The sequence below is a fragment of the Peromyscus eremicus genome, chromosome 8a (genome assembly GCF_949786415.1).
Source record: "Peromyscus eremicus chromosome 8a, PerEre_H2_v1, whole genome shotgun sequence".
Taxonomy (NCBI): domain Eukaryota; kingdom Metazoa; phylum Chordata; class Mammalia; order Rodentia; family Cricetidae; genus Peromyscus; species Peromyscus eremicus.
Genome location: NC_081423.1, coordinates 88,955,649 through 88,976,229, shown reverse-complemented (window position 1 = coordinate 88,976,229; position 20,581 = coordinate 88,955,649). Strand labels below are relative to the sequence as shown.

At 46.6% G+C, this 20,581-nt stretch overlaps 1 protein-coding gene across 8 annotated transcripts in view; it reads left to right on the top strand.

Annotated features, from left to right (window-relative positions):
- The window catches only part of Bptf (bromodomain PHD finger transcription factor), a 108,901-nt gene extending 89,153 nt beyond the window's left edge, over positions 1 to 19,748 (top strand). For 3 of the 8 annotated variants that reach the window (XM_059272005.1, XM_059272001.1, XM_059272007.1), the window contains 9 exons: positions 874 to 1,120; positions 1,672 to 2,510; positions 3,464 to 3,546; positions 3,749 to 3,974; positions 7,675 to 8,021; positions 11,089 to 11,281; positions 12,290 to 12,374; positions 14,135 to 14,321; positions 18,857 to 19,748. In XM_059272005.1, the coding sequence (XP_059127988.1) occupies positions 874 to 1,120; positions 1,672 to 2,510; positions 3,464 to 3,546; positions 3,749 to 3,974; positions 7,675 to 8,021; positions 11,089 to 11,281; positions 12,290 to 12,374; positions 14,135 to 14,321; positions 18,857 to 18,893 (2,244 nt within the window). In that variant the 3' untranslated portion in view covers positions 18,894 to 19,748. The other 5 variants (XM_059272008.1, XM_059272006.1, XM_059272002.1 and 2 more) reach the window with 4 other exon arrangements.
- Positions 19,749 to 20,581: the final 833 nt, after the last annotated feature.

The following is a 20,581-nucleotide window of genomic DNA, read 5'->3' as shown; positions in this document are numbered from 1 at the left end:
GCTGCCGCCGCCACCTCGCCTGTTTGTCTTTAAGATTTATTTTTATGCCGGGCTACAGAGTGAGTTCCAGGAAAGGCACAAAGCTACACAGAGAAACCTTATCTCAAAAAACCAAACCAAACAAACAAAAAAGATTTATTTTTATATGGTATATTGCACCTGTATGTATGTCTGTGTGAGGGTGCCAGATTCCCTGGGAGTGGAGTTACACACAATTATAAGCTTCCATGTGGGTGCTAGAAATTGAACCCAGGTCCTCTGGAAGAGCGTCCAGTGCTCTTAAGTACTGAGCCATGTCTCCAACCCCCATAAGGATGTTTCAAAAGTATAAAATAACGTGATAAAAGTAAGAATCAAGTGTGATGGCTTAAATCATAGTGAGTTCTGAGTTATCCTGGGGTACTGGTGGCACCCAAACTCACAAAATTTAATTAATTAGTTAATTGATTGATTGAAATAGAATTTTGGCCTGAACATGCTCCCTGAACTTAGAAAGTGATGTGTGTTTTTCCTGGGTTTCTGGCAGAGTAGGGTAGTTTTGAAACAGTGTCACTCTGTAGCCCAGGGTGGCCTCAGACTTATAATTGCAGGGATCAGTACCTGCTCAGTACCTCATTTTACTAATTAATTAAATGGCATCTGGAGCAGGTGTGTTGCTTGTAGCTGGATGGCTGCCCAGTGGAGAGTTTGGACAGGAACTCTGAGGTGTTGACGTATTTCCACTGTGCCACGCAAATCTGTTTCTTGACTTACCTCAGTTTTCCTGGGGCCATTGCAGGGAAGGATCTTCGTAACATAAATGATTTCTTTAAAACCCTTTACAGATTCATGATTTGAACGCTGTATATTCCATGTTATCTGCTTTTTCCACAGGGTGGCAACCAAGGTTTAACAGTAGTAATTCAAGGACAAGGTCAAACTACTGGCCAGTTGCAGTTGATACCTCAGGGGATGACCGTCCTTCCAGGACCAGGGCAACAGCTCATGCAAGCTGCAATGCCCAATGGTACTGTGCAGCGATTCCTCTTTACCCCGCTGTCAACAACGGCCACAACCGCCAGCAGCAGCACAACCACTGCTTCTGCTGCAGCAGCAGCAGCAGCAGCAGCAGCAGCAACAGGTAGATCGCTGGGTTGCCACTTGTTTGCTGGGCTGTTGTGTCGCAGGGCCCAGTAGTCGGTCTCCAGCCTGCTTAACCACTTAGCTGCTGAGACAGTCAACCTCTGTGCCTCTGTGCCGTGTTCCTAGGCTCCCTGGACCCCTTCCCGATCCAAACAAAAGAGGGTCACAGAAAGGAGGGCAGGATAATGGACACCATGGCACCTGTGCCCAAACCTTGTCCAGCCATGGTGGAGCCCTGTCATTGGGGTGCTAGAAGTGAGGTGAGCTTAGGGAGAGAGTCTACCAGGCTCATCACCAGCCCTCCGCCAGCCAGCAGTGCCTGTTGCCATACCGTAGCAGAAGAGTAGAGGTGACAGAGCCTGCCTCAGAACGCCTAGATGACATGCGGGAGCAGCAGGCGATGTCCCAGCCCCCTCGTCAGTCTGAGTGCACCTGAGTGGAAGGCTTAGCTCTTCTCTACTGGAGCTTCAGGAAATCCCTTCAGAGGCCTCCTTCACCACCCTTTTCCATCCTAAAGCCAGGGAAGTCACTCTGTCTTTCTTTTTACAGGTTCTGGGGAACAAAAACAGAGTAAATTGTCGCCCCAGCCCCAGGTCCAACCAGCCACAACCATGGTGCCCACTCAGTCGTCAAGTGTGAGTCCTGCAGAAGGCCAGCCACAGACTCCTCAGCCTGCAGCACAGCCCCAGCCCCAGCCCCAGTCCCCAGCTCAGCCTGAAGTCCAGACCCAGCCAGCTGTCTCGGCCCATGTCCCTTCTGAAGCACAGGCCTCCCAGGCACAGTCATCTAAATCCCAGCAACAGTGTCAGCCTCAGAGCAGTGTCCAAGGACAGTCTCCTGTTCGTGTCCAGAGTCCACCACTGACTCGAATACGTCCATCAACTCCATCCCAAGTGACTCCTGCACAGCAACCCCAGGTTCAGACTACAACCTCACAGCCGGTTCCAATCCCGCCCCCCACATCTATGCAGACACCTTCCCAGGGCCAGCCACAGTCACAGCCCCAGGTACAGTCTTCAACTCCAACATTAAGTCAAGTTACTGGTTCATCCCCGTCCTGTCCTCAGCTCCAAACACAGCAGCTGCAGCTCCAGCAAGTCCAGGTTCTCTCTCAGATCCAGTCACAGGTTGTGGCTCAGACACAGGCTCAGCAAGGTGGTGTGCCCCAGCAAATCAAACTGCAGTTACCCATTCAAGTTCAGCAAAGCAGTGCTCTGCAGACTCAGCATATTCAGAGTGTGGTCACAGTGCAGGCAGCCAGTGTGCAAGAGCAGTTGCAGAGGGTTCAGCAACTCAGGGATCAGCAGCCAAAGAAGAAGCAGCAGATAGCAGTTGAGCGTGAACACACCCTCCAAGCTTCTAACCAAAGTGAAATCATTCAGAAACAGGTAAAGTCATGGAGTCAAAGCAGCCTGTTCAGTAGCGTGAATTATCGTGCTGTGCGGTAGACTTAGTGCTTTGGTTGTGGTAGGCTTCCCGAATGAGACAAGGTCACTGATGGGCAACCTTAGAAGACCAGAAACACTGCTTGCCGCTTCTGGTTTGGAACTCCCTAATGGACATGTAGCATCAGTGCTTATTAGAAACCACTTTTCCCTGGTAGAAAACCAAGTGGTAAGGCCGCCATCACAGTGTAGCGAGCGATTCACGTGAAGTCATTTGATTGCGAGTGCTGTTCTTTCATTTGCCCGTGACTAGGCAAATTGTGGGCAGACTGAGTCCATTTGCATTACTTGCCACACCTTGTAAAAATGCCTTAAACCCAGATGGTTGTCCATAGCTCCCACGTAAGGTGGTGGTGTGCTGCAGGGGCATCTTGGAGTAGTAGCTGGGTGCAGTGAATCACTGTAGACAGAGTTCTGCCAGAACGAAGCTGGTGACCTGCAGTCTTCCTGAGGACACTCCTGCCAGCAGCCACGTGCCCCCGTCAGTACTAGGCAAGAGGTTTTGAGTCTTACCAAGCTCTGATACGCTGTTTTCTCCCTGAGCTGTATCTACAATAAAACTCTTTCCAGCCGCATGGGATTGTTAGGATTAAATTCCATCATGTATCTGATTGTGAAGGTGTAAGTTAATATTTCTGTGAGCGTAAGTCCTCTGTGACATGTTCAAATCTCAGCTCTTGTATTGTTTCTTCTGTAAACTGAGTGTTACTCCTGGCTTAGGTCAGTACTTGGTGCACAGTAAGAACCTGGGACCACCTAGCAGCATCTTTCTATCTGTATTAGTCAGTCAGTTTTTACCGGTTCCAACACTAATGTGTGCTCTTTTTCTACCTCTGTGCTAACTGAACTTGTGTCTGTTATAAAATGTGCATTTACGGATTTGTTCTGTTCTCAAGGTGGTGATGAAGCATAATGCTGTAATAGAACATTTAAAACAGAAAAAGACCATGACTCCAGCTGAACGAGAAGAAAATCAAAGGTAGGGAGAGACACAGGGCCCACCTGAGACTGCGCAGTTTGGTTTGGCCTTGGTCTTAGCCAAATTTCATGCCAGGAGTGGCTCATCGTCACTCCTTGAAACTCTGCAGTCCGTTTGTCCGTCATCTAGGGACGTAGACAGATCGTGCCTTACCTTTCAGGGTGAGCCCCCAGTGTTACAGAGGTTGTGTGTTTCTCTCTAGAATGATTGTGTGTAACCAGGTGATGAAGTATATTCTGGATAAGATAGATAAAGAGGAAAAGCAGGCGGCGAAGAAACGCAAGCGCGAGGAGAGCGTGGAGCAGAAGCGGAGCAAGCAGAACGCCAGCAAGCTCTCGGCTCTGCTCTTCAAACACAAGGAGCAGCTCAAAGCCGAGATCCTGAAAAAGAGGGCACTCCTGGACAAAGAGCTGCAGATCCAAGTGCAGGTAGGAGCGCACGTCTCGCCACACCCCTTCTTCCCTCCCATCTCTAGTTCAGCCGGAAGTTCCAGCTCCTTTCCTACATGTACATCTGTGGGTTTGTAGCGTGGAGAGTAAAAGGTGTGCTTAGCTTCTGAGATGAGGCAGACCTTTCTTTTTTTTTTTTTTTTTTTTTTTTGGTTTTTTGAGACAGGGTTTCTCTGTGTAGCTTTGTGCCTTTCCTGGAACTCGCTTTGGAGACCAGGCTGGCCTCGAACTCACAGAGATCCGCCTGGCTCTGCCTCCCGAGTGCTGGGATTAAGAGGCAGACCCTTCTAAGTGTGTCTTCCTCCCTCCAGTCTGAGAGGGCTGAGCTGTCTTTTTTGTTTGTTTGTTTGTTTTTGATTTTGAGACAGGGTTTCTCTGTGTAGCCCTGGCTGTCCTGGAACTCACTGTGTTGACCAGGCTGGCCTTAAACTCAGAGATCTGCCTGCCTCTGTCTCCCGAGTGCTGGGATTAAAGATATGCACCATCACTGCCCAGCTTCAGATAAGTAATTTTGGGGGGAGAAAGGGAAGTTCAAGACGGAGTTTCTCTGTATAACAGCACCGCCGCCCCACATCGGGGGAGCTATCTCAGCTGTGCTGTGGCTTTTATGGTCTGTGCCATCACTCACCAGGAACACATTTCAGAAGAATGCAGAGGACCGTGAACACAGGAAAACAAACGCCCATTTATTAAGACAATTTTTCCTCTACTTAAAGTGACCCTGTAGGCACTGCTATAATCCATTCGTGCATATTTCCAGAGCTTTCTGATAAACAAGTAGCCTATTGAAAACATCCCATAAGGTATCCTGTACATGTTAAGGAAATACCCATCAGACCAACAAATGACCTTACATAACCTGAGAGCCTGGTGTCTTCCCACAGAAGACACACCAGACGGGGCCAGCAGGCAGCTTACTGGTTGGAGGAAGAAAGAAGACAGAATTGGTACTGTGTGTGATGCAGTTACTATAGCGACATCCCCAGGGAAAGCATCCTCACCTTTTTAACAGAATTAAGGTTGCCAGCATTAGTATTAACACAGAGTACAACTGTTGTCACAATATCCTGAGGAAGAGAGCCCATTCACAGTAGAATCAGAAAACTTAAAATACAGCTTCACACTTGTTGCCATGATACAATTCAGGTAAGAGAGCTGTTCACAGAGCATCAAACGTGTAAATTACAGCCTCACGCTTGATATTAAATCACTATTCAGGGCCTGGTGTGGTGGTGCACACCTGTAATCCTAGACCTTGGGAGGCATTCAAGGACAGCCAGACCTACATGGTGAAACTATGTCTCAAAAAAAGTAACTCAGATATATTAAAATTTTAAATGCAAAACAGAACACAGAAATACTGGGAAAAAAAATACAGTTGCCATTTTTGAAGTCTTGGAGAGCAATTCTTGCAATTGTTTTATTGTTTTATTCTTTCTTTCATTTCATCTACATAATGACTCTGCCTTTGGTTTATTTCAAATAGGATCTCTCTTTAGCCCAGGACTGGCTTCAGGTTCCTGGGCCTCCTGCTGCAGCCTCTTGAATGCTAGGATAATGCCTATTCCTCATGTCCAGGGAAGGCTCTCCTTAGGAAGGGTAGGACTCCTTGTGGAGGTGCCAGGAGTCCATGCAGCTGGCCTTACACAGCCACTGTGGAGCCGCTGGAAACTGCATGGCTAGGACTGGAGTGAGAGCAGCAGGCTGAAAGAGGAGGTTAGCTGCACTTCCCACGGCCTTCTTAAGCAGGAGAGAGAGAGAGAGTTGGGAGAAGGCACTTATTTTAACTCGGAGGTCTCGGTCCAGTTCCTCAAGGCAGAGAAGTGTCGGCAGCAGTAGTGAAGCAGATGGCTAGTTCACTGTGCTCCCAGTCCGACAATGGGCGGGTGCATGCTTACTCAGCAGGGTTCTTTTGGTTCTTTGAGACAGGGTTTCTCTGTGTAACATTAGCTGACCTGGAATTCACTATGTAGACCAGGCTAGCCTGAACTCACAAAAGATTCACACCCAGATAACAATCTTCTTTTTGTTTTTGGTTGTTTGGTTGGGTTTTTTGTTTGTGTGTTTGTTTTGGTTTTCCAGATGAGGGTCTCACTAATTGTCCTAGAACTCACTATGTAGACCAAGTTGGCCTTGAACTCACAGAAATCCTCCCGCTTCTGCCTTCTGAGTGCTGGGGTTAAGGTTCTGCACCACTCACCGGCTTTTTTTTTTTTTTTTCTTTTTTTGTTATTCTTCCCACCCCCACCCTACCCCTCAGTGTATCCTTGACTAGAAAACAGTGTGTGTGTGTGTGTGTGTGTGTGTGTGTGTGTGTGTGTGTGTTTCTGTCCCTGCCTTTCATCATCTCTGTAGGATTGTTGGGATTGCTGATGTAAGCTGCTACATCTGCTTTTTTAGCATTCTGGGCATTGAACTTGGATTATCAGACTTTTGTGACAAATGACAGAACTGAGCAGATGCCATAACCGGCTGCTCAGTCTTCTTGCAGAGATCAGGCCTCAGTTTCTGTTTCTTTTTGAGACTGGACAGGCAGTTTCTGAGAAGGAGCCACAAACAAAGGACAATTAATCACCGGTGCCCCTGACCACAGGGACAAGGGAGATAGGATGTACCAAGCCTGGGCCACTGAGCCAGCACCCACAATCAATGCATCTAAGCCAGCCAGCCTCCACAGCAGCTCAAGGACATAGCCTGGGGCTTATCCAGGCCTGCCCCAAAATGGAAAACTATACCCCGACCAACCTCTAGCTAGCCCTGGCTAATTAAAACGTACTAATATGATTGCCACTTGCTTAAGCCAATTGTAGATAAAATGACCTATCTGCTCTCGGACCTTTCCTTGGCTGTGCTCAAAAGGAGCCCACACAGACCTCTCGGGATTTTCGCCATCTTGCCTTTGTGTGGGGTGGCCAGCCCCAGCATGATGGAAGCTTTCTCAAGATAAGCGCTCTTGCTGATTGCATACATGGATGGTGTTCTTTTGTGGGACTTCTCTAGGACCCTAACAACAAGCACTTTTACTCACTGAACCATCTCACGAGCCCAGGATCCTAATTTATGGCCAACCGTGTTTAGAGAAACTAGTGTTGTTCTGGGTGATGTTTGTTTACTTGTTATGGGATTTGTTTCGTTTTGAGACAAGGTCTCAAGTAGGCTAGTTGCAAACTCGCTGTGTTGCAAAGGACCTTGAACTTGTAATCCTCTTGCTCTGTCTCTTGACTGCTAGCACTGTGCACCCAGGTAGAAAACAGTGTATTTTATGCCTAGATCTCCTTTCTTAAACCCAAACAAAGCATGGAAAACAAGGACACTCTTTCTCTTCTTCTCTTCACTTTCCGCCAGCCTGTTCTGGGTCTTGTGTTAGTTCCTGTACCGACTCTCTTAGGAGGAGCTGCTTGAACTGGCAGTGGTGGCACACGCCTTTAATCCTAGACCCCTTTAATCCCAGCATTCAGGAGGCGGAGGCAGGCAGAGCTCTGAGTTTGAGGTCTGCCTGGTCTGTGCAACGAGTTCCAGAACAGCCAAGGCTACACAGAGAACCAAAAAGAGAAAGAAAGAACGTGAAAAAGGGGGGAGTCGGGGGAGCTATTTGGCAGGTGGGGATAATGTCCAGCTCCTGCCCAGGTTGCTCCTTCATGTAACCCTGGTGATCATCTGTCTGTGTTAACTGACACAGGAGGAGCTGAAGAGAGACCTGAAAATGAAGAAGGAGAAAGATATGGCCCAGGTGGTGCAGGTCGGTGCTGCGGCAGTGTCCACACCCTCAGTGCCAGCGCCAGCACCAGCACCAGCACCGGCAGCCCCTGCAGCTCCTGCTCCTCCTCCTTCGCCTCCCTTGGCGCACAGTCTGCCACCTGCAGGCCACCCCGCAGCCCCAGTGCCTGTCGCTTCCCAGAAGAGGAAGCGGGAGGAGGAGAAGGACTCCAAGTCCAAGAAGAAGAAGATGATCTCTACCACCTCAAAGGAGGCCAAGAAGGACACCAGGCTGTACTGCATCTGCAAGACGCCATACGACGAGTCCAAGTAAGTGCTCCCCCAGCCTAGTTGTTGAGTGAGCGGTTGGCAGCACGGGTGAGGGCAAGCCAGTGTGAGGCTGGACTTCCTCTGCATCAGACACCTGCCTTGACACAGTACAGTAAGGGGCTGTTCCCACGCTCATGGGTCTTGCTTGTCCTTAGCAACGTCCTTTTCTGTCAAAAACAAGCTTGCTGTGGCTTCTTTGCCTTCCCGAAGCTCTTTGTGGACTTGCTCCTAAGCTGCCAGCGCTGCATCTTGCAGAAGGCCATCATTGTGGCACTCTTGGCTTCCTATCTGTTATGGCCGAAGCCCAGAGTACATCCCAAAATGGATGGCACAGAGGCATCACATCAGTTCCCTTTAAAAAAAAAAAAAAGCAACACTATCTTTGTCCAAGTTCTACTGTCTTATTGGAAACAAAAGCCAAAAAGGGTATATAAAGTGTTCCTTTTACCTACTTTGTGAGTTTGACGTTCAAAATTGGTGCGCACAGCAAATGGAAGCTGTTTTTGACAGTCATGACTTGTATTTGGTGACAGAAATGAGATTTAGAGATAGTAGTCCATAAATATATTTTCTTGGTCCCCCCCCCCCTTTGGTCATTACTATTATTCAGTGTTTAACTTCTGACTGGAACATGCACATATAGGTCAGTGTTTTACAGTACCAAAAGTTGAATTGTGCTTTAAAAAACGGGTTAGAATTATAAAGTACGTGGTGAGAGGGAACCCACATCACCATCAGTTTGCAAATGTCCAGTGGGAACTCTGCTGGGAACAAGCTGCCTGTTGAACTCAGCAGAGTGGAAACGTCTTCACTTCCCGCTGTGTGTCCTTCATTGGTGATTGTCCATCATGTAGACAGTGGCGCCCCATGCACTAATCTCCCCGGGATGCAGTACAAGTACGTGTGCCTCACTTTAAGTACAACCCACTAGAGGATTCCTGAAATACACCGAGCGAGGATGAGGAATGTTATGTACAGGTCAGCTTTGAGCTGACATAAAGTGTTTGGTCCACAGATCATTTTCACGCAACTTTCTTGGGATACTGATGTTGCTTAAAATGAGGTCCATGTGTACATGTGCTCATTCTGTTGAGACTGCCCATGATTTTGTGGCTGTTTGACCTTTTTTTTTTTAGTTTGCCATTGACATTTCAACATAGCAGGTTCATTCACTCCCTGTCATAGTTGGAGTAAGTAGTATTTTATCAGTGCTTTGTGACCTGAGACCAAACCAGCTTGGTTCGAGCCTTGAGCCACCAGCTTCTAAGGAGAGTTACTGAAGATTGAACTCAGGTCCCGAAGTTCCTTGCAGAGCACACAGCACCTTAAAGAGGCAACCTTGAAAGTGCTCCAGCTCCTCCCCTGAGGCAGGGCGTGGGGGAGTCGTGGTGCGAAAGAAAAGGTCACTGGGAAGAGGTTGACACCTCACTGTGTGTTACTCCTGCAGTCAGGAGGCCTCCCTCTAGCTTACCTTACCAGCACAACTTGATAGCCTGGACGGATACCAGTGGTGGCAAGGCCAGCCTGGTGGCCTGTGAGCAATGCAGTCCTACACAAGCCCCTTCCACTGCTGTGACTTTCCCCCAAGACCCGACGTCACCCTCCCTCACACACATCCCCTCCCCAGACTCAGGGAACAGGGTGACTCCATCCATGGCCCCTCCCGGTTCTCCTCTCACCTTTGACCATTTTTGTCTTCTCCCCTGGCTGCCCTGCATGCTCCTCGTGCTGTCCCTTCTCGGTGTTTGCGCTTCGCTTCATTTCCAACTGTAAATCCTGAGCTACACTTTCAAACCTATCTAAGAAATAGCCCTCATATTGAAATGGCTTCTGTAGAATAGGTTTGACAGATGTAAGTCTTTGATTCTTTGGCTTTGGTTTTTGTGCCTGTTACAGTTTCGCACACATTCATTGAGAGGAAGCCATTACCATCGGTGTGTCGTTAATTTTTTTTCAAATTCCAGTATGTTTTTCAAGACCCATATTTCACTAAACAGTGTGTTTGTTGAAATCGATGTGAGTGATGACGTGTCCACCCTTGGTCCAGCGTCAGGTGCTGTAGTTTGCCACTGGTAGAATGGTTGGAATTGGAGGGTTTAGCTGACTCATTGCAGAAATTACCCTGTAAGAAAGTGAACCAGGGTAGGGAAGACAGATTTACATGCCATGCAGCTCAAAATGACAACTACATTGTCATTTCATTGTGAACACTTTTAGGTTCTATATTGGCTGTGATCTTTGTACTAACTGGTATCATGGAGAATGTGTTGGCATCACAGAAAAGGAGGCTAAGAAAATGGATGTGTACATCTGTAATGATTGTAAGCGGGCACAAGAGGGCAGCAGTGAGGAATTGTACTGTATCTGCAGGACACCTTATGATGAGTCACAGTGAGTTGATAAGAGCATCTGTTTGACAATTCAGGAAGCCGCATTGCTCAACTGGTCACTTAATCTGAAAATGAAAAGCAGGGCCTCTCTGCTGTGTGTGTGATACACCTACATGACAAAGCCTTTCCAGTTTTTTCTCTTTTCCCTCTTTCTCTCTCCTTCGAAATGTATGTTGCTTCCTAGTGAATGATTGAGTTGCATTGGGGGAAGTGTGGTTTATAACAGTAGATTTGATTCTTCAATATGTAATAGAAAGTAATGTGATGAAAACTGCCTGACTGTGGGCCTTCACCTTGTCTGAAGTGGTGCTCTGTTACAGACTAGAAAAGCACCCTTTGGGATGAGCTGTGGCTAGTGAAAGATTTTTTTTTCTTTTTCTTTTTTTTTTTTTTTTTTTTTGCCTTATTTTATTTTGAGCTTTAAAATCAATCAAATGATTTACATTTTTTCCTCAAATTGGTTCTTTAGTAGTACATAGTACTTTTAATACATGTTTACTATTGTTCTTAACATCTAAAGTACTTGGCTAACACATTGGAATGTCGATCTCAAGACATTCTGAAGTTATGTTATCCCCAGGGCTTAGCCAGTTCTCAGTTGCATGATGGCTTTAAAGGTGAATTCTAAGCAGAAGAAGCCTCTTCTTCCCCTCACATTTCCATTTTGGATCTTGCAGATTTTATATTGGCTGCGATCGATGTCAGAATTGGTACCACGGGCGCTGTGTTGGCATCTTGCAGAGTGAGGCAGAGCTCATTGATGAGTATGTCTGTCCACAGTGCCAGTCGACAGAGGATGCCATGACAGTGCTCACACCACTGACAGAGAAGGATTACGAAGGCTTGAAGAGGGTGCTGCGCTCCTTACAGGTGAGAGCCTGCCCAGGCTGGCACCTGAAGGTGCAACCAAGCCTGAACCAAGCCTGCCTGACTGTGAAGTCATTGAAGACATGTCTAGGGTTTGAACTTTTCAGTCTCCAGTGAGCACACTTGGCTCTCTCCCAGTCCTCGGTGTGAAGGGCTGCACATGCCAGTGACATGGAGTTTCCCGATTGTTGCTGATCTAACGCCATAGAGTTGAGGGCGTTAGTTTCCCTTCAGTTCTACTTTTTTTTTTTTTTTTTTTTTTTTTCTTTTCCCCAAGACAGGGTTTCTCTGTGTAGCTTTGCGCTTTTCCTGGAACTCACTCTGTAGCCCAGGCTGGCCTCAAACTCACAGAGATCCGCCTGCCTCTGCCTCCCGAGTTCTGGGATTAAAGGCGTGTGCCACCACCGCCCAGCCAGTTCTGCTTTTAAAGAAAACTGTATCTCATAGGCATAGATGTGAAAACAGTTTGATTCGAGTCTGGTTATTATTCTCTCACTAGAAATGAAAGAGTAGGGAAAATAGGGAGTATTAGAGATGAGTCAAGACAGAATATTGGATTAAATTTCTGCTGTAGCCGCAGTCACAGAGTCAGAGGAACTGGGAAATCAATCCCAGTTCGTGGCTGTTGGACAGCCGTCCCTGCCACCTCGTTACCGGCAGTGGTAATCACTGCACACTCGGAACCTTCACCCCAGCTCACTGCAGGGACCGCTGTGCCCCCAGGAACCAGAGTGTAGGCATCTTGACTCTCTTGCTGGGACCCCACACCTATCTCCAGGGGCCTCAGATCAGAGCCACCTTGGAGGATTGTGACTGTAAATTGTGCTCATTTTAAGAAAGTTTGTGATGACTGAGTCACCTTGTGTAAACAATTTCATTTCTTGAATGTAAAACTGACTCAAATTCTCAGGCTTCCTTGATCCAGTGAGTCAGCTGAATTTGTGTGTGTGTGTGTGTGTGTGTATAAAATAAACTTCTGCTGGCGATAACGACACTTGTTCTTTATTGTAGGCCCATAAGATGGCTTGGCCTTTCCTTGAACCGGTAGACCCCAATGATGCACCAGATTATTACGGGGTTATTAAAGAGCCAATGGGTAAGTGCTTGAGCTGAATAGGAACATGCTTCTCAGGAGTCGTGGGCAGCATCTTATCGTCCATGATGCTGAGGTGTCAGGAGAGGATCTTGGGCATGCAGGTGACAGTGTAAACTGACTGTACCAGTCCTTTTGGATGGTCACTAGAGGTAGTTTTTGAAGCTGGGTTTCATAAGCACTGTTAGACCAAACTGTCTCAGACTCCTCCTGCCTGCACCTCCCAAGTGTTGTGGTTACAGGAAGGTACCACTGTGATCTGAGAATATCTATTGAAATGTATGTATGCATGCCTTTGAGTTAGCACCTTAACACGAGGACAAGTGTATATTCACGGTGGCAGTGTTTGTGATGGCGGAACACTGGAAATGCAGTAAACTACTAGTCCAGGAGTTACTGAGTCACACCCTGTCTGAGTAGGGTTGTACAGCTGTGGAAAGAATGGGTGGGGTCAGGGAAGCCAGCCTGATGATGGACAAGCAGATCTGACAACCACCCGTGGAGAAAGAGCCTTTTCCGGGAGAAAAACCACTAGTAGACAAGTTATAACTGGTCGGACCAAGAGGGCAGCTGTGTGCAGTTGCATTTCAGAATAATGCTCCAGCCGAAGATGTTAAAAAAAACTAAAGCAGAAAAATTTCCAGACCGTTGAAGCATTCCCTGCAGCTGATAGAAGAATTGTGTTTTTACAGCCAACAAAGTGTCCTTCTAAGAAGGGGGGCCATGAAGAGCATGGGAGGGAAGGTCAGTTAACTCCATCCAAGGGCTGAGCGCTTGCCTTACAGACTTGGAGGCCTGGGACGGTCGGTGATTCCATCTCCCTGTTGGTTTCTTCAGAACAGTGATTCTGACATCTTTGTGTGGCTTAGAGGTTGAATTTACTGGAGCTGGAGAGATGCCCTAGAACGTGTAATCCTCCTGCCTCAGCCCCCTGGGTGCTGGAATTGCTGGTGTGTACCACCATTCCCAGAACAATTGTATATTTACTAAGTTGATAAGTGTGTATAAAATGTTTAGATGGTTTAGACTAACTTGAAAATGAAGGTGGCTTTGAAGGCTGAGGGAACCGGCATGGTGTTACTGAGCCTAATGTAAGGTCATAAAGCCTTACCACAGATGGTATTCAGAATTCTACGTTGTGTTCCTACCTCAGAATTCAGTGTGCATAGTTGTTTGTGTTTGCTATTTTACTATGCTATAAAAGATGAAGAAAAGCTGCGTGGTGGTGGTGGCTGTACACACCTTTAGGCGGGTTTTTGTGAGTTTGAGGCCTGACTGGACTACAGAGTTGAGTTCCAGGACAACCAGAGCCACACAGAGAAACCCTGTCAATAAAAACAATTTCTGCTGGACGGGGTGATGCATCCCTTTAATCCTAGCACTCGGGAGGCAGAGGCAGGCAGATATCAGAGTTTGAGGCCAGCCTGGTCTACAGGACAGCCAGGGCTACACAGAGAAACCCTGTCTCAAAACACCAGAGGGGGAAAAAAAAGGCAGTTGAATGGAAGCTGTTCTGTGTAGTTAATTACAAATGAAAGCATCTTCTCAGCAGCAGCCAGAAGTAGTGTCTTAGAAGTCAAAACAGAAACAGTGTTGAACAGTATGAGGTGGCCTCGACTGTACATGCTAGCCTCCAGATGTGGAGTAGCACCTTCGGAAGGATCGAAGTAAACACACATTTTGAGTTCATGAGAGCTGCAGGACATGACCTCCTTGGGAAAACCATAAAGCTTTGAAAATATTTTATGTTTTGTGTCTTTAAGACCTTGCCACCATGGAAGAAAGGATACAAAAGCGTTACTATGAAAAGCTGACAGAGTTCGTGGCAGATATGACCAAAATTTTTGATAACTGCCGGTACTACAACCCCAGTGACTCCCCCTTTTACCAGTGCGCAGAAGTCCTTGAGTCGTTCTTCGTACAGAAACTAAAAGGATTCAAGGCTAGCAGGTAAGCGTGGTGTTCAGTGTTCTGACGTCAATCACTGCTCCAGACTCTGTACTGTCCTGTTGAGGGGCCGGCCAGTGGAATGTTCATAGTAAGTTTGTTCCTTCAGATAAAAAAATACTACTCGTACAACGTCAAGACTACAACATTACACTAGGCGTGGCAATGTACAACTTTAATCCCAGCACTCAGGAGTCAGAGGAGATGGTGAGTTTTAAGACCAGCTTGGTCTACCTAGAGAGTGCAAGGCCAGCCAGGGCTACATAGTGAGACCCTGTCTCAACAAAGAAACAAAAAAAGACAATGGCATTATGGTCTGCTCTTCACGATGGGAGCAGCCCTGTGTCTATTAATGTGGTTAAAGTGCAGTCACTCTGTGACATACCGCCCATGGGATCTTGTCTGCAGGACCTGTGACGAGCAGGGAGGGCTCTGGCTGCCCTCAAGCCACCCAGGGAAAAAGCCAGCAAGAGGGCTTTACATACTCTCCTTGAGTTATGTGGGCTGCATCTTAGAGGTCATCAAATGATGGTTTCCTGAGTGTTTTTTCTAGGCTGTACTAGTCCTTGGAATTTTTCTAAACCCCAAAAACATTGTAGCAACTTTGCATGAAGTTTTGTTACTGTGACCTTCTGCCCTTCTGTGTCTTTCTCAACTTCAACCCCATCTCAATCCCATAAAGTTCTTCCTCCTGTAGAGGCTTGGTACCTCTCCAGGGGTAACAGCTCTCACTGCTACCATTCTGTAGCCTTAAGAATTCTCATGACCATACCATGTCCACCCACCTGCCTGCTCATTCAGCCCCAGACATGCAGAACATGTAGACCTTAGGTGGGTTGGAGCCTGGGCATCTATTATCTAAGGCATTCCTAAAAGATGGCATACTGAGTGTTCAAATCAGTGTTGTGGGCCCTGAGTGATGCTCAGTGACAGCAATAGCATGCCTCCTCAGGCCCTGGGGTCACTCCCCGTTGCATGCACTGACTCAGTGTTCTGCCTCTGAGGAAGGTCTTGGGGCAAGGTAGGTGGTTACCGAGAACTGCATTTTAGACAGAGTGTTGGAACTTGTATAGTAGAGGAATATTTTAAAAGATAATAACAGAGAGAACACTGAAATCTCATCAGTAGTGAGCAGATGGGGAAAGATCAGCTCATGAGTCCAGTGCAAACCTAATCCAGATTCTTCTAGAAAATTCAGGAGAGGTCCCAGCATATTGCCCAGAGAACCCTACATATGTAAATTCCAGATTTCAATAGAAAATCAAAGAAAAGTGACCTAAGATCCAAGCAGCTGTGTTGGAAGTGGTGCTGGCATCTAGCGTATGGAGGCCAGAGAGGCTGCTTGCCAGACTTTGCTGGGCAGGCCAGCCTCTGTGACAAAGAGTTAACCATCCCCAGATTGTTACGAAATGCGTCCTTCATCTAAAGTGAGAGTCACTGGAGATCGCAAGTTGGAGACCTAGCAAGATTCTGTCTCAAATAGCAGAGAAGTAACTGCCCATCAGGGAGCTCTGAACTCATCTACAGTACCTGCCAGGTATCACCTCTTCTGAAGATTGGCAGACACCCCAAGACCAGCCAGACATGCATCAGCAAAGGAAAGGTCCATGGTGGAGCAGAAAAATTGAGTCCAGAAAGAACAAGAACTTTTTACAGACAGCACATGCCCCTGTATCGTGTCCCCAGCAACTGTCAAGCACACTGCACCTACATCCTGGTGGACAGATTATTGGAAAAAGACAAAATTGTAAGTGATGAAAGTTCACATCATGAAAATTATGAAATAATTTCATTCTAGAGGAGAATAGAGTAGACAAAGGAAATTATCAAAGGATCCTGGTCAGAAAGTAAACCCATTCAGCACCATCGTTCACTGAGCACAGCCATCCAGAACCCGCTCTGTGCTGTCCCAGGGATTCTGGGGAGTGAGGAACCTCAGCATCCTTGTGGGGAGATTGAGGAACACTGCCAGTATGCCAGGGCAAGAGGACAGATGGAGAAACAGCCAATGCACGTACAACGCTGTAACGTTTCTAAATGGCAAGGCTAAAAGAGCCTCTAGAAGACAGAACAGAACAGGATTAGACTGGTGATCGGTGTTTGTGGAAGGGGAGACTATCCCAGCCCTTCAGGAAATGTGATCAGTTGACATGTGTACAGATGTAAATCGTACAGAGTGAAAGCAAGGCCCTCACAGGTTACTGTCTCACAAGGAACAAGACCTAGCCAGACGGTGGTGGCACACGCCTTTAATCCCTCACAGGTTACTGTCTCACAAGGAACAAGACCTAGCCAGACGGTGGTGGCACACGCCTTTAATCCCAGCACTAGGGAGGCAGAGGCAGGTGGGTCTCTGATCCAGGTCTACTAAGCATGGAGTTCCAGGACAGCCAGGGCTACACCAGAAACCAGGGGCCGGGGGGCGGTACCTTGAGTGCCTGGCATGGTGACTCGTGCCTTGGTGCCGCATGTCTTTAATCTCAGCTATAGAATAAGACCATGTCTCAAGAAACAAAGGAGAAGAAAAGAAAACCAGGCCTTGAGTCCAAGAAACAAGAGATCCCAGCAACCAACAAGAATGCCTGGAACCTACAGTGATATTTTATGGCCAATATGTGTAATGAGTGTCCAGATCAGAAGACCACAATGGAATACGCCCAACATAGGAATGTCTAGGGAGAGCAAAGGGTTTTTACATGAGATAATTAGTTGGAGTTCAAAAAACCTAACACTGTGAATTAACCAAAACCAGGGGAGGGAGGGAGGGTAAGAATAATGCTTTCTCAGAAATGGCTGGTGCTGCAGAGAAAGAGCAGGGTCAAGAGAGCTTCAGCTGCCCGAATCAGCCTAAGCGGGTGTTAGTGAAGGATAGAATTGGAAGTTCCTGGGAAATAAAATGGGCTCAAAGAGAAGTGGAGCAGTGGCTAGGTGAGCTCACCTCTCCTTTGGCCAAAGCAGAATAAAATTGGAAGAAATGAGAAGTGCAGCTATGGAATGGAGGAGGAAACGGTTGCTGCAGGCCCAGTAAGGTGCAGAGCAGAGGCTGCTGTTCCCTTCATAAACCTGTGTGTTGGGGGGGCATTCCCATTCATGCCTTGTGCAGTTAGTCATCCGATGGAATTCTAATTGAGGGTTGGAGAGGCCTTTGGAAGGAGCTGGGCTCCGGAAGCTGGGTGCTTGAGTGCTGCCCTTGGTGCCAGACTTGCATGGAGATTCCCAGAGGGGAGGGTGCAGGAGGAAGAAAGACTGGACAGTCCTGGGCTTGTAACAAAATAAAAGGATTTGAAGAAGATAGAAGGAGACTTAGCAACCTATGAGAGGGTGTGTGTGTGTGTGTGTGTGTGTGTGTGTGTGTGTGTGTGTGTGATATCAAACCCAGGGCTTCATTAAGTACATATGGTAACACTGACCTGCACCCCCAGGCCTAAGGGACCACTATGACATCTTGCCACCAAGTTGCTTCCTTGGCTTTGTGTGTAGTAGAGCATTGGTGTACATTTAAGAACACCAGAACTGAATTTAGAAGTTGGCTCAATTCTGCTCCAGTGCAGTTGTATGGAGGCGGCGGCGTACTGTTGTGTTGCCGTTCTGTGCTCTGCAGGCTTTTTTCTGTTCTCCCGGTTTAGGCAGGTACACGGCAGGCAGTCCTTACGCCATCTTCTGTTTCTGATGTCCCCTGGCCACACCTTCCATTTTTAATTTGTGATCTCCAAGATTGTGTGCACATTATTTCATTACTTTGTTCTGATTCATTTATACCATCCGTGTTCTTTCTTTTCTTACAGATTGTGATATCTTTAGTCTGAATTTTTAACTGGAATCAGAACTGGATGTTTGGGTCACTGTTTATTGTACCACGTGATTGCCTAATTCAAAATTCCCCTCCCAAAAGTTGAAACTAGTTAATATAATTTTTTAATGTTAAATACAGATGTGTAGATACGTAAAAACTTTATTCTGGCAGCCATGTTGGACAATGTGTTTAAAGAATTGTGAATGCTCGGGATGCTGTACCTACCTGCTATTGCAATATAAAGTGCTGAGTCAGTCCTGCTTCCTGTACAGTAATTTGGTCACTAACAGTTGTGAATGAAACTGTGAAAAGAAAAGGACTTTCTGGACTTCGGTTGAAAAATGTGATGTTAATATTGCTCCTTGTCTTCTGATAGAACTTTCCATTTCCTGCATCACTGTAAATAGACAGACACACACACCTTTTACTACAGTAATGCTTCTGTAAATGTCTTTGTCCCATTTGTTGAAAATGGTGTAATCTTAATAAACAATATATATTCACTTATATATACATATATTTTTAAACATTGGCTTTTCCAGCGAGCTACCATGTTTACTGTACAGTGAAAAGTTTTAATACTGTAGCTTAAAGATTTCTTAATTGTTAATTTTCTTATATTTGCTTGCCAAGGGTGAGTGAAAGAACATGGCTGCTTTCCCCAGACTGGCCTTGGCATCCACATAAGTATCATTGTCTCAGAAATGAAGGGTGCTTAATTGTCCCCCTTTTCTGTATTCTGTAGGTCTCATAACAACAAGCTGCAGTCTACCGCTCCTTAGAGCTCAGCGTGTCACTAAGCGAGACACAGCGAGAGTCTGGTGGTCTGAACTATTTAAATTAAAGCGCCAGATGTTTTCAGTCAGGCTAGCCTGACGAGACTTGACCGTAACCTCGTTCCTATTGGTCACAACAGTCCAATTGTATTCTTGGCCAATTTTGTCCAACGGACAAAGGAAAAGCAAAGTCCACGGCACCATTGTCTTGTCAAGAGCAAATGGCTTTACTGTTGTGGCAGAAGCAGGAAACTTTTGTTTATTGAAAAAAAAGAAAAAGCAAGAAAAAAAAAGACACTATGGGGTCAAGTGTGACTCCGTGGAAATGCCACGTCCGCTCTTCAGTGAAGAAGCTGCTTAGAGTCACAGAAACCTTTCTGACTGTATTTATTTATTGTTGCAAAAAAGACGCTTTTTTATTGCTGCCCTCATTTGTCAGCTAATTATTTTTTCTTATAAAATCCAGCCCTGGTTACATGTATCCATCCTATATCTTATCATGATTCCTGTAGGTGAAGTACAAGGCGACCTCTAGATGTCTTTTCTTTCTATGAAAGGAGCTGCTATGTACACATGTGCACACACAACTGGGAATCAACAATGAGTTTATTGTTCATGGTAGACACAGATGAGGCGTGCAGAAAGGCTGGGATAAGTGGTCCTGGACTACAGACTTCGTTGCCTTGAATACACCAGTACAAATTGTCATTTACTCTGCACCAGGCTAAATGAGCAGAATCTATTTGAAGGGATCTTGTTTGTAAACATTTTGTCAGATTCTAATTTTTTTTTCTTTTTGTATTAAAATTCAACTATGGATGTATATGAACCGAAATAAATGGAGATAATTTTTCTCCCACAGATGGAGGTCTCTTTGAATGTGCGCTAATATTACTTGTAAGCCCTTGTGGGGAGAGGGAGGGCCACCAGGAATCACAGGCAGGAGGCCTGAGTTTCTCCAGTAGAGCAGAGGCCTTTTTCATAACTCCCAGTCATCACATCAGAGAAAATCTCTAAGGAGCTGAGCCCATGTATCAGTTGGTCATACCTCTAATAACGAGAATATGACACAGTACATTACCTTCATCCCCACCATCTGTGATTCTAGGCAAACTACCAGTCACAGACAGCCAGCTCCCTGTGGGGTGAAGGCGTTTAGATGACCTTGGCCTCTGCTTTGTGTTGGTTGGGTTCTTTGGGTTTTGTTGTTGCTGTAGGGAAGCGTCCCACGAGCAGGGTGCAGGGTAGAGCAGACAGGTGTGTTCTGCATGTGCCTCCTGCTAGTGTTACCACCTTCCCCTTGTGCTGTTGGGAAGACCAGCCGGAGTTGGGTTGTGCAGCTTCGCAGATGTTTTCCTAGACTTTGCACTAGTCCACATTAGCCTTGTCCTGCTGAGTTTAGAATCTACCTGGCTTTTGTTTGTTCGGTGTCGCCCTGCTATGCAAAGCCTTCCCCAGCCCCTGGTTTCTCAAAAGGAAACTGTGGCAACAGTTGGGAATTCTTCTTCCAGGCTCAGGTGTACAGGTTCTTCTGGGTTCACATGCTCTGTTGAACTCACTCCCTCTGTACATAAAGATGTCTCTAGCCTGTGCTCATGGCTAAAGAGACTAACTGCTCAATATGGTAACAAAGTTTTTGCTTAAACTATTAAGGTGGAAGTAGTTAAATACAGGCTATTTTGTCCTTTTAGTTT